A 14,787-nucleotide genomic window follows, 5' to 3' on the forward strand; every position below is an offset into this window, starting at 1 on the left:
AAAAATACTAACATTGAGGAGAAAATCAGTGTGAAGGGGGAAAAAATCATCAAGTTTAGGGTGTCAATGAATCAATCATAACTGGCCAGAGACCAGTGAATTTCTCAAATACATATTTATAGTGGGGAAAGAAAAAGAACTAATCTTTGATAACAGGGAGCTCTGGTGGCCTAGTGCTAAGCAGCTGTGCTGCAAACCCAAAGGCTCACAGTCTGAATCCACCAGCTGCTCCTCAGGAGAAGGATGAGCAGTATCCTCCTGGGAGATTTACTGCCTCTGAAAACCTACAGGACGGTCAATGATTGACTCAGGGTAACATGATTTGCATTATTATATCCTGATTATGACTACATAAAGGTCAGAATATAACACTATATTACAGAGGAAAAAATGGTTCTACATATAGAACAGAAAAATACGGATTTTTTTTAAATGACTAGATCTTTTTAGTAAAAAACTGTGCTATTTATTGTTGTGTTTATAACACTATAGTTCATTTTAAGGCTTTGATTTATCTTAAGCAAACAAAATGTTCTAAGAACATACAAGAAAAACAGAAAATACCAGAACTATTCGGCTATTGGTAGTGCTGGTAAGAGTGAAAATATTCAATTTATCTTTTGAAAGAAACAAAAAGAAATATGCTATCATTTGTGCTAGTACATGGGGAAAATGCTAGTAAGGTAAAAGACAATTATCTTTCAGAACCACATAAGGAAGAAGAATATGATAATAAGAATTTGTAGTTTATATCTATACCCACCCTAGTTAAAAAAAGGTTAACTTTTATGCCAAATCACTGCTGGTCTATAAACCACAATTGGTAACAGCATGAGGATAATGCAACTAAATGAAATTCTATGCATGTATATGGGTGGAAAGGCATTCTTGTGGCACTGTGGTTAAACCAAAATATGCTGACCAAAAAACAAACTTACCAGACACTCTGCAAGAGAAAGATGAGGCAATCTGCTTCTGTAAAGATTACAGCCTCAGAAACCCTATAGGGGATTTCTCTGTCACAGAGGGTCAACATAAGGCAGAGTATGACTCAATGAGAATGGGTTTGATTTTGGTTTGATGTGGGTATGCATATACACATTAGACTGCTTGCTATGTACGTTTAAGGAATGTTTTCCACCACTACTACCCTAATTAATGTAAAGTTGTTAATGGTTACTCCAACTGGTTGTTTACTTTCCTATTCTTTGATACATATACAGCAGAATCATATAAATTAATGTTAGGCTGGATGAAATAGATTGACACAGTAACTGAGATAATGGGGGTAGGTGTGTCAGAGGCAGTGAGCCAGGCTCTGGACAGGGCAGGCTTCAGCACTGTTGTACACAGGGTTGCTGAGTTGCAGGCAACTCAGTGCAGCATAACAACAACAGGCAAATCTACAAAGACTAAGATCATGCTTTTATTCCTAAATATCCTTTTCATTCCACTAAAAGGAAAGAAAGGAAATTTTCCTGAAGTTAGTGAATAAATATTACAGGTATTGAAGAAAGTATATGGCATGAGAATTACACCAAAAAAAGTTATTTTTAAAAAGTTGTAGAAGAGAATAACAGCTGTAGGTGGAGTAAATATGAGAGATGGAGGCAGAAGGAAAGTGGAAGCACCATGTGCAAATGTCTTCCACAAAGTTCTTGAAAGATACTGACACAGATACATCCTTGGGCCAGCCATTAGGTGGTATCACTACACCAGGATTGGTTGGTTACTCTTCAGGTAGAAAGAAAAGGGAAAAAAGAGAAGGAAAATCAAGTTAGTTAAAGAAGCTAGAAGATCTGAAGTTGCTTTCTCCTAGAACTCTGGCATCCCATAAGATAAGTAGGATGAACTGAACATTCATAATTCCAATTTTATATGTTTTGATATTTTCACTCAATCTAAAATTCTTTTCAAAGTTATGTTAAACTGTAAAATACGATGTTCGTTGTCTGCTGGCAAGTGCTATCAAAGATAAACACTGGCAAACTAATGGCAAATTAATATTAACAGATAATGCTTTAAAATAATTTGCTTGTATCCCCATGGACATTTATGTTTGTATTTCTAGTTTAATGGCATAGAAACTGTTAACACTGTTGACTAATCTAAACAGTAAAACCAAAACCAAACCCATTGGCATAATCAGTTCTACCTCACAGCAACTCAACAGAACAGAGTGGAAGTGCCCCAAGGGCTTTGAAGACAATAATCTTTATGGAAGCAGACTGTTCCATTCTTCTCACTCAAAGCAGCTGGTGGCTTCAAATGCTGAACACTTAGCCAGTGCATCACCAGAGCGCCTAACCAATTAATAAATACATATTTTTATGCACCACACGCACACTTTATAAAAGAGCCATAGTGCTAACCTGAAGGCACTTGGTTTGAATCTACCAGCTGCCCCATGGGAGAGTTGGGCAGTCTCCTCTTGTGTGATTTACTGCCTCTGAAAACCCACTGAAGGGTCAGTGATGGTTTGGTTCCAACTCTATACTGCTTAAAAACACATCATATAATGGAAGAAAACAGTACTATATCATTATCTTCCACATCAAGCCTATGAATGTCAGGACCTCCCACTCCAGACCTAGCTAAGAACCACTGCCCTGGAAAACCAAATCTAAGTCAGTTACCACGGACTCATAGCAACATTCAAAGACTGCCCCAGTGTTTCCAAGGCTATAATTTTTAAAGAAGCAAATTGCAACATACTGCTCATGGGTTCAAACCACCAATCGTTTTGTTAGCTGCCTTACATTTAACAACTGCACCACTGTATCATCAGAGCTCTTTTCCAGTACTCTAAACAACAAACAGAAAATCTAGTGCCATCAAGTCGATTCAAACTCATAGCTGAGCCTCCATCAATTTCTGCACCTATGCAGCACCTGGTGCATTTGAACTACTGACCTTTTGGTTAGCAGTACAATATATTATGTACACACTACACTACCAGAACTCCTTTCCCCATCTGAGGGAGAGACATGTATATTCTCTCTCAGAATTTCAGAGGCCTCCACCATGGTTTGTACCTCCAGCCTGATTTGTATTTTTTTTTATATTTTATTATTTTTTGTGCATGTACCGTCAAATCAGATCTGACAGGTACCTTCTCCGGCAGAGCATCTGGTGGATTCGAACAGTGTACCTTTGAGATTGCAATACAACTTCTTGCCACTAGGCCACCAGAGCTCTCCCTGATTTGTATTTTAAGATTAAATAAAGGGACCCAAAATTTCCTGACTATAGGCCAAAAATTCCTAGCATATTATGTATGACCAAGCTTCTACCACGACAAAATTAAGATGTTAAGAGTCTATAAATTTGGTAGGGTGCTCTTGATGGCATACTCCTTAGGGAGTTGTGCTATTAAACAAGACCAAGCCTCTCTGGTAGTTTGGATCCACCAGAGGCTCCTAAGGAGAAAGATGAATAGTATTCTTATTTCTTTTACAGTTCTCGAAACCCAACTGAGGGTCAGCTTGGTCCTTAAGTCAGTTGGTCTTGACTTAACACTAATTGAGTTGAAAGAGATGAACTTAGTACTTAAACAGATAATTGTTTGCTATATATCTAACTCTATTAGACATATCAAAAAAGTCTTACATGTAGCATCCAGTTAAAATTATTTGTTTTGTAAACAGATTACCTCGCCAGCTGAATCAGGATGATTGTTCTTAATTTCATATTCCAGCCTGTATAGAATGCAATCCAGATCAGAGTCAGCTTTCTGGAACTAAAGATTAGCACAGATTATTATTTCACGAACCAAGAGATATATTAATACTATTCTTTCTATTCTCTTTACATTTATTAAATGTGAGTTAGATACTTTTTTAAAATGTAGAAACAAAAAAAGCATATAATACCTCCATCATTTATAATTCCTATTATCTAGTAAAAATTTTTAAACAAAAACAACAACTCAGCTAACCTTCTGAAATAATATTGTCTAGTCATTTCTTAATATACATCACTTTTAGAAATCTAAGTAGTCACTCTATTATATGTCAGTACAAAGAACTAATCTCAAAAATTTCCTCGGGTCAGTGACAGAGGTAGTGGTTTCTTTCTATCTCTGGCAGGAAATTTGATTTCAAGTCAGCAAATTAGAAAAATAGGACAAATTGATTTTCAGGGATATATACTTACCATTGTTTACAATCCCATTAGCCAAAAAAGTTAATAATGGGTATATATGTATTTATGTATATGGCGAGTAGCCAGAGTCATACTTATATTTATTAATTGTAGATATACAGGGCCCTCTGTCCCTGTTAGGAAGCTCTGGTGGTTTAGTGGTAAAGAACTGTGCTGCCAATCAAAACGTACATGGTTCAAATCCACCAACTGCTCAGCAGGAAAAAGATGGGAAATCTCCTCCCCTGAGATTTACTGCTTCTGAAAACCTGCTAAAGAGTCAGCTATGGTTGGCTTCTAACTTGACGGTACACAACAACATATATAGAAAAGTGAGAAAGGATATTTAAAGAGACTTATCTCTAGTATGGTATTGATAAATTATACCTACTTCCCACTTACTGCTTCTTAACTATTTTGCTCATCAGCAATGTACAACTTGCAGTAATGAATGTCAAAGTATAAGGCAAAATTAACATTGACTGTGATGGTTAAGATTATGTGTCAGAATGGTTGGGACAAGATTTTCAGTGGTTTGGCAATTATGCATTAACGGGATTTGTAGACATACTGATGAATGTGCAATGATGTAGTCATTTTCTGTTTGGTGATTTGATATGGTCATGTTCCATTTTCATAGAACATCAATTTTCACAATAACAACCTGGTCTTTGGAACTTAACCATGTCCCATGTCAATAAATGAAAAGGGAGTGGATCTGAATTTTCAGAAACTCTGCATCTCTTTCATGGTCTTATAGCATAAAATGCTTTGAATCTATCAAAGAACCAACATGGTTTTTAAGAGTTTACTAAGGCAAAATATGATTTCTGCAGCAATAGGCATCCTTTCCTAAGCTACAGCCTAAGAGGTTCTTTGAATAGGTCAAGTAAGACCTTACTATGAAATTCAGCTCTGGATTAAATATTGCTTTTTGAGGTTGTGAAGGCTTAGTGAGTGGAAAAATAACAATGTGTTGGAGGAGTGTAAAAAAAAAAGCAGTTAAACAATTTAGAGACAACTGTTATAGCACCCAACAGCCACCACCTTGCATCTGTTTTTATAACCAAAAACCTTCAGAGTTGATGTTGTTGTTATGTGCCGTGGAGTCACCTGCAACTCACAGTGACCCAATATACAACAGCCCTAAACCCTGGTCTATCCCTTGCCAATCTTATTGTCTCCGACACACCTATCCCCATTACCCAAGTAACTGAATCAATCGATCTCAGCAAGGGTATTCATCTTCTGCGCTGTCTCTCCAACCTCCCAAGCATGACATCCCTCTGCAAGGACTGATCCCGCCTTGCAACATGTCCAAAGTATGAAGATGGATCTTCAGAATCCTTGCCTCCAAGGAGCAGCCTGCCTTCATCCTCTCCAGGATGAACTTGTTTGTTCTCCTAGAAGCTCATGGTATATTCAATACTCTTCTCCAGCACCAAAGCTCAAAGTCATCAACTCTCCTTCTATCATCCCTAGTCATTGTCCAGCTCTCTAATGCATGGCAAGTAATTGCAAAGACCATGGCCTGGATCAAGCACACCTTAGTCTCCAGACTGACATAATTCTTCAGTACTTTGGAGAGGTCTCTGACAGCAGACTTTCCCAATGCAATTCGTCTTTCAATTTCCTGGCTGCTGGTACCAAGAGTGTTGACTGTAAAGAAAGCAAACTGAAGCTGTCAACAATCTCAAATCTCTTCATCATCCATCATGATGCTGTCAATCGGCCCAGTGGTGAGAATCTTTGTTTTCTTGATTTTGAGCTTCAATCCATATTGAAGGCTGCAGTCCTTGACCTTCTGCAGCAAGCGCTTCAGGTCCTCCTAAGTTTCAGCAAGCATGGTTGTTTTATCTGCATAACACAGACTGTTGACAAACATGGAAAAAGCCAGTTTTTATTTTTTAAATATTTTCAAAAAAATGGTATCAGATTTCCATCTCTAATTGCAGGAGGTGCTGTGAGCCAGAAAAAGAAATAGTGGGTACTTAATTACAAATTGTGTGTCTTAGCTTGAACTCTGTCCCTCTAAAATATGTATCCACTTGCTAGGTCATGATTTTCAATATAATGTAACTATGTGTTGTAAAGCCTAACTTTTACGGTGTTAATGAGGTCGGATTAAAGGTATTAATAACATTATGTAGTAATTCTCCATGATGTGATCTGAGATGTGATCAGCCAATTAGTTATAAGATTAGTTAGTTTAAGTTATATATGACATTGAAGAATCCTAGTGGCACAACAGTTAAGTCTTCAGCTCACTCAGAGGTTGGTGGTTCAAACCCACCTAGGAGCTGCATGGGAAGAAGATCTAATAAGAAGATAAAATAAGTTGGAAGTAAGAAAATAGTTTCCTGAGGCAAGTAACTTGGCCTGCTTCCTCATTTGTAAAATGAAGGCATCAGACTGGAGAATCTTAAACTGGTTCTCTCTGTTTGCATTAGAATCATTTCCCCTCTTATTGTCACCTGATTTGAGTCTCAGATTTCAATATTTACAATTAAATACTTGTTAATAAAAAATAAATGCTACTTTGGTTTCTGCTACATAGTTTATGTAGCCTGCCCATTGTTCTTCCCAAACACTAAAACCCTATAAGCAATATTGCACTACTCAGAGCTATTTACACAGCAGAGACAATATCGATAGGGTTCTAGGATCTGGTATATAAACAGGGCATTTTTTCAGCTACAGGGTATAGAATTATCATACAATAATAATTGTCTCCAAAATTCATCATCATCTGATTAGTGGAGCAAATTAGCCTCCTAGAACTTTTGTACAGTAGTGAAGTTACTGTCTAATTGATAATTGAAGTTAATTAATTAAATATTTTAGAGGCATCAAGTTATTTTTAAAAGAGAGCAATTCTACTCTGTACACATGGGTCCCCATGAGGTGAACTGGCAAGATAGCAACTAACAATATAACCTTTCATACCAAAACCAGGAAAGAATGTAAAAATGTTTAAAATGAGACAAAGATTTTTTTTCTTTAAGCATCCAATACAACTATATACTCTTATTTAAGAAATTAAAGTTTTTTCTACATCAAAAGTTATAAGAGGAAAGTTTTAAACCCATTATAAAAGTGATATATAAAATCTATACTTTTCCTGGGAATAGTCTGTGGAAATCTTGTTAAAGCACCTCAATTTACATCCTGCCAATTGGATATCTCATGGCCTAGTGATAAAGACCTGTACTTCAATACCAAAGATACACAGTTCGAATCCACCAGCTGCTCTGCAGAAGGACAGGCAGTCTCCTCTCTTGTGATTTACAGCCTCTGAAAACCCACTGGAGAGTCAGATGTGAGTCAATTCCGACTTGATGGCACACAACAACAACAAGGCAGACCTGGGCTCTAAAGAAGATACTCCAACTATGTGAAAATGAAGTAAATGTTAATAAATACTTCATAAGCATTTAATATTGTTATACTAGTTTTTAATATTTCCAGCCTAATGCTTTATGGATTGAGTCACTGGTGATTCAGTGGTAGAATTCTAGCATTCCTTTAGGGCAACTGGGAATTGGTTTAATTCCTGGCCAGTTCATGTCATGCAGAGCCATCACTTGTCTATTAGAGGTCTGAGCATTGTTTTGATGCTGAACATGTTTTAACAGAGATTTCAAGTTCAGAGAGATGAAGTAGAAAGGCCTACTGCTGAAAATCACCCAGTGAATACCTTTAGAGATCGCAAGAGATCACAGAGATGGTGGAGCACTGAGTGTTTACTTCTGTTGGGCATGAGCTCCTCTTAAAGCATAAGTGACTTGAGTTAACTGTTAACAGTTCTTTAAGTAGGCAGTCCCTGAACATGTTAACTGAAAGGTTGGAAATTTGAGTCCACCCTAAGGTATTGCAGAAGAAAGGCCTGGCAATTTATTTTCAGAATAGCCAGCCACTGAACACATTCTTTTTGGTTGGATAGTTGAGTTTTTTTAATTTTTTATATTGTTTTGCATACAAAGCCACTGAAAACATTATGAAGCACAATTCTCCTCTGACATACCATGGACTAACCATGAGTCAGAAAGAACTTGAGGGCATTTGGGTTTCTTTCTGGTTTAATGCTTTTAGTAAATGGCACATTGTATAAAAACACAGTGGGCTTGAGCATAACAGATTACAAGGATGGGGTGCATAATAAGACATGGTTCAGATCTGTTGTTCAGAGGGTGGCTCTGAATTGTAGTTGACCTGATGGCACCTAACAATAACAACATTTAGCAATGACAAGAGAATGTACTTGCAGACCTTGGTTTAAGAACAATTTCTTTATAAATATCCCATATCTTGCTGTCACAGTAGGAATCCCCTATAAAAGGACCAATGCTCTTAAAAGTCCCAAACACATTCTCTTGGTAGGACCTTTGTCTCAACTCTGTCCACCTACAGAGAACTGAAAGGGGATAAAAACCTTGCAGTTCTATCTGTGCTGGGGTTTTAACCGAGTGAGGAGACACCTATGCCTGATCCAAACCATGGTATTTCCAATTGTTTTATATGCATGTGAAAGACAGTCAATAAATAAGGAAGAATGAAGAATGTAATTGTGATGTTGGCAAAGATGTTAACTAAACACCCAGGTCTCAGAAGAATGCAGCTGGGATACTCCTAGATCAAGGATAGGGAAACTCCATCTAACATACTTTAAGCATGTTGTCAGGAGGGGCCAGTTCTTGCAAAAGGACATGTTTGGAAAAGTAGTGTGTCCTTGAATGAGAGGAAGACCCTAAACAAAATAGACTGACACAGTGACTGCAACAAAGTGCTTACACATGTTAAGCAAGATTTTGATGTTGCACATAGCGTTGCTACGTAGGAGTCAAAGCCGACTCAACAGCACTTAATACCAACAGAAGCCTATGTTGTTGGTGGTACTGTGACTCAGAGCAACCCCATGAAGACATCTGAACCTTGCTTTATCTTGTGCCATCCTCATCATCTCTAATATACTTGAGTCCACCGTTACAGTCACTGCATCGATCCATTTTGTTAAAGGTCTTCCTCTCCAACATCAACTCTCCATCTTTCTAAGCATAATGTCCTTCTCCAAGGACTGGCCCCTCTTCACAAATGCCCAAAGTATGTGACATGGAGTTTCACCATCCTTGCCCCCAAGGAGTACCCTAATCACACTTTCTCCACAATAGACTTGGTTTTTTGTTCCGTTTAAATGCTTAGAAATGCATTTCCTAGAAAAACACAGTTTTAAGGAAGAATTATACTCCCAGTAAATAACCAAAGAACACACTTAAAATCTAGTACACATTCCCTTAACATCTTTTCTCCAATGCAGATTTATAAATACCTTTATCTAATATTGAACCTTGTTCATTACCACATTTTACCATTTCTTCCGTACTATCAAAGTCATTTGCTAAGTAAAATGTATCACTATTTGGTTTCACATTTTTTTGCTTAGAGGAGCCTGTCTTCTAATTTTTATGTCATTGAGGAGGTCTAGTGGTCTAGTTCATAGGAAGCTGAACTGCTACACAAGACCACATCTCTGGCAATTCAAATCCACCAGAGGCTCCATGTGAGAAAGATGAGCAATCTCCTCTTATGTAACTTACAGCTTGGAAATCTGCTGGAAGGTCAGCTATGACTCAGTTCTTACTGGACAGCAATTAAGTTTGAGAGGTTCTTTGCATTTTAAATATAAAGCCTGATGACCAGTGTCAGAAATGACCAGTTCAAAGAACATTCATTGGTCAAAACAGCCTGGGAACTCAACCATCCTTTAAAGCTTGTTTTAAAGAGGAATATTTCAAGTTCCCAAAAAGTTGAAGGCCACCTATGATACATCACATAAAATACATTATGTATTTTAATGTATACACATTAAAAATTGGGTTTGGGATATTTATGCTGGAAAATTTCAGGTACTACTGATTGTTCTAGACAGAACAAATATATGTCTCTGTTTGTCTGAAAAAGACAAGCAATAAGGGAGCTCTGGTGGCCAAGTAGTAAGAAGGTACACTGCCATCCCAAAGGCACACGGTTTGAATACATCAGATGCTCCACAGCAGAAACGTGGGCAATCTCCTTAGGAGATTTATGACTTCTGAAAACTGACTGGAAAGTCAGCTGTGAGTGAGTTCCAACTCAATAGTACACTGAGTGTAGAATATTGTGCAATAATATATGATGATGTGTAATACATACAAGCACATCATACATAAAACATCTGCAGACATGAAGGTAGAATATGCCAAAAAGCTCCATTCCTAACTTGCCTAACCCTATTTGAATATGCATATACTAAATTTAGAACAACCTTAATACTCAATAGAGTATATCTCTGAAAGCCATTTTTCATGTTTATACAGATATTGAATAGGGTATGATTTATGATATTTAATCACTTTCAAATCATGTCAACCTCTGAAAACCAAATGTTCTTAATATGAGTTACAGGGTAATACAGGTTAGTAGCAGAACACTTAACCACTGCACCACCAGTGCTCTTTCACCTCTGGGGAAAAAAATGTAATTTATTATTTTTCTTTTGCTAAAATGAAATGACTCTATGGTGCATAACAACAACAATCATACATGATAAGTTAGGAGAGAAAAAAAGATAATGGTTTAGTCAGTATAATGTGCTATGTTAATAATGAATGGTGTGAACCACGTTCTGACAAAGCACTGGAAGAAGGGCTGCAAGACAAAATGTGGATGTCCAGTTAAATTTGAATTAGGACCAGTAATATCTCATGTGATATCTGGACATATTTACACTAAAAAATGATCCACTCTTGACCTGAAACTCAAACTTAACATTCTGTCTTTTCATTTACAAAATCTGATAATCCTAGATCTCTAGAACTGCCATCCCATCGAGCCAGACCTGAGGGCCTTCATTCTAGAATTACTAGCATAGTAGGTTGAGTGGAGAAAACATAACTGGCAGAACTAAAAGCCCAGAGCCAGAGGGCGGAGCCCAGAGACTGAAAGTTAGAGGGAGGCTTAATTACAAACATGAAGGAGAAAAAATATCCTACTGAAGAACTACTGTTCTGAGAGTTTCTAACCTATATTATAATCTATTATTTCCCTAAAAAACAAACAAAAACCCAAGCCCCATAATCTTAAGTATTATCTGTGACTTCTGCATGGCCACCACAATGGATCAGTGGATTCAACAGTAGAGCACCAAGGCCTGCGGGAGTAACAATTGGTGTTAGAATTGATGGAAGTAGATGCCCAGGCATATCTGACCTCAAGGGAATTCGTTTTGTGCTGTTGAAGCTGATGGGGACTCTGCCTCCTTTTGAAGTTAGTGGAGGTTAGACACTGTTACTTCCATGCTTGTCACGCTGATTTATAATCTTTGTTTTTAAACTGGCAAAAAATTTTAACAAACACTTTACCAAAAATTTACTAATGGCAAATAAGCACAAGTTCAATAGCATTAGCCTCTAAAGAAATGTAAATTAAAATCACAATTAAACACTGCAATATATTCATTAGAATGGTTAAAATGAAAAGCATTGATAATACTAAGTGTTTGGAAAGATGTAGAACTCTAATACATAACTCTGGGGGTGCAAAATACTACAGCTATTTGGAAATATTAACTTTTTCCAAATAGCAGTCTATTTTAAGATGAAGTATATATCATGTTACCTAGCAATCTCATTCTTTGATACTTACTTAGAATAAAAATATTTTGTCTACACAAAGACTTGTATTCTAATATTAACAACTTTATTAATAATAGACAAAACTTGTAAAACAACCTTAAATCTATATTGTAGTGAATGGACAATTTGTGATAACTCAAACAATAGAATACAATTCAGCAATAAAAAATCACCTGACTCCCAGGGAGCTCTGGTGGCTTAGAAGTCAAGAAATAATCTGGCAAGCCAGAGGCATGTAGGTTGAATCCACTAGCTGCTCTACAGGAGAAAGATGGGCAGGCCCCTCCTGGGCAACTTACTGCCTCTAAAAACTCTCTAGCAGGGTCAGCTATGAGTAGGTTCAGACTCCACAGAACCTAATAAAAACTGAAAATTTTAAAAACATGGTTAAGTAAAAGAAATCAAACACAAAAGACAATATACTAAAAAAAAAAGCTACATACTATATTATTCAGGAAGCTGGGAAGGAAGCGGCCATGTTGTTCCTGGTTTGGCTGGCGCCTTCACAGGCTCGTGGGAAGCTCTCCTTGCCAGAAGGCAGGAGCGTGGTGGTGGGAGTGCAGGAATCGTGGCAAGCTTTAGGAGTGGACTGCTTTTCCGGGTTCAAATTGTCTTCCTGTCAAACACTCCTCTACGTGGTACAGCACTGGTCCGTGCGCTGCTGCACAGAGGCAACCCGTGGTCGCTGCGATGCCGAAGCCCGTGACAGTGATGTGCCAATCGTGGCAATGGGCACCCATGGTGGACAGTGTTGGCTGGAGCCTCCCGACCAAATCAAGCCTGGAAGCAGGAGAGGCATCCACCCCCAAAATGGCCTGCCTCCGGAAACTCCACGCACAACAGTGCCCAGGCCGCTCGTCCACAGGGTCGCCACGAGTCGCCCACGACTCCACGGCACCAAACAACAACAACATATTAAAGTCTAGAAAAGGCAAAACTTGACATCATTTATAGGGTGTTTTTAGATTGGAGGTTGATTATAAAGAGGCATGAGTAAACTTTTTGGAGTTCTGGAAATATCCTGTATAACTACTGTGATGTTAATCACATGATCATACATATTTGTCAAAATTTTTTAAATTGTGTACTTAAGTAATTTTCTTGAATACACATTATATCAAAAAACTGATTTAAAATCTTTTAAGTTATTAATTCATACTTTATCATATTTCACAATTACAAAAAATCTTTAAGTCATGAAATCCTAAATAGTAAATTCACACATTTCACATTTCCTTCCTATACACACTATTAAAAACAATTTAGGTTTGGGGTATGTTACCACAAGAAATATACAGCCAAAACTGCATTTCTTATTTATGATTTGCCAGAATCTATCCAAATCTGTTAGGAGAAGAAGCAAATTCTACTTAAAGGCATGTAACAACAGCTCATTTAGACAATTAATAACAGATTTAGAATTAAAAAGTATAATCTCAGTTTGTTTCATAAAGCATTATCACAGCAGTGAGTTTTTCATTAGTTTGAAAGTAGGGTATTCCCAAATGCTTACTTTTTTTAAAAGGATATAATATTATTGGTAACAAAATTACACACTGTTAAAAAGAATACTGAAAATGCTGAAGAAAGATGTAAGAAGGCAACAATCAAAACTCTGGTGTGCATCCTGCTTTCGGATGCTTTGACAATACTATTGCACTGCTAGCTGTAAAGTACAGTAGTGCAATAAAGTCAGAGCATTCGTTAGCAGGAATCAGTGAGGGGAAAAGAAAAAGCATCTGGCATCAGTTGAGGCTTCAGTGAGAAAAGAATTTAAAGTAGGGTGGCCATTTTAGACAGAAGACAACTAAAACCTAAGAATATTTAGATTAATAGTGTTTTTAAATGCTAAAATTTTATATCTCAATGTTTTTGTAAAAAAAAGAATTAAGACTTAAACACCAATCTGATACCATGTTTTGATAGCTTGTCTGTTATTATTCAAATACTTGTAGAGGTACAGAAAGAAATTTTGTTAGTATGTCCTAAGATTAATACTTTAGCACTGATGTGAGCAAAATATGTTCTGACTATACTAAAGCTGTGAAAAATATTTCCATTCTACTGAGATATGTGTTGTGGTGGTTTTTTTTGAGATATGTTTTGATTTTTGTTTCCTTTAATATTCCTACCCAAAGAGCAGCTGATTTTACATGGCAATTGATTGATTGAGTGTCATATCATCAATAATATCTTCGCCCTCTGGGTACAAATATCTACAGAAACAATGAAAAAGGTAAAATAATTTTTCATTTTGTATTCACCCAGCTTCTCTCTCAAGAATCTAAACTACACTATAAAAAGCACTCATTATTTCTGGCTTTCTATTTAGGAATTAGACTGCTGACCCAAAGTCAAGCAGTTTAAATCCATCAGCTGCTCCTCTCAAGAAAGATGAGCAATCGTCCAAGCGATTTATAACCTCTGAAAACCCTCTGAAGGGTCAGCTATGAGTGGGTTCAAATTCAACAGCACATAACAACAACCACAACAATTTTAACAAGGGAAGAGACTTCTTGTGACTCAGTATGCCCTAAATAGAATGTTGGCCTTACCTAGTACCATGAAGTGGATTGTAAAATTTCATTTAACTTTAAAAAACATTTTAAATATTGGAAGACATGTTCTGTATTTCCTTCAAACTTAGAAAATAATCAAGAGGCAAGTATTATGGTTACAATTAATATTCAAACCTTTATTTATTTAAGTATGCTAACCTTTAAGAATCCATTCAAAAGTCAGATGTAAACCCAGAAATAAAAGCAGTATCACAGGCCTTTGTGTACAATATCTAGTGGTACTACAAAAGATAAGCATGGACAAATACCATTTAATAAGCAAAAGGGGGCAGGAAAGTTAGAGAACAAAGATTACCTTCAAAAACCAAAAACAATGCACACCCATGTTTATTGCAGCTTTGTTCACAATAGCAAGGAGTTGGAAACAACCTAAGTGCCCATCAACAAACGAATGG

The 14,787-nt window shown here is 37.0% G+C and overlaps 1 protein-coding gene across 1 annotated transcript in view; it reads right to left on the reverse strand.

Moving 5' to 3' along the window:
• Positions 1 to 14,787, reverse strand: part of SKA2 (spindle and kinetochore associated complex subunit 2) — a 22,515-nt gene that overhangs the window by 4,374 nt on the left and 3,354 nt on the right. The window contains exon 2 of the mRNA XM_006899465.1: positions 3,653 to 3,739. Coding sequence (XP_006899527.1) covers positions 3,653 to 3,739 — 87 coding nt within the window. The remainder of the gene's footprint in view (positions 1 to 3,652; positions 3,740 to 14,787) is intronic.

This window comes from Elephantulus edwardii, unplaced genomic scaffold, assembly GCF_000299155.1.
Source record: "Elephantulus edwardii isolate Elephantulus edwardi_28Jun2011 unplaced genomic scaffold, EleEdw1.0 scaffold00257, whole genome shotgun sequence".
Taxonomy (NCBI): Eukaryota; Metazoa; Chordata; class Mammalia; order Macroscelidea; family Macroscelididae; genus Elephantulus; species Elephantulus edwardii.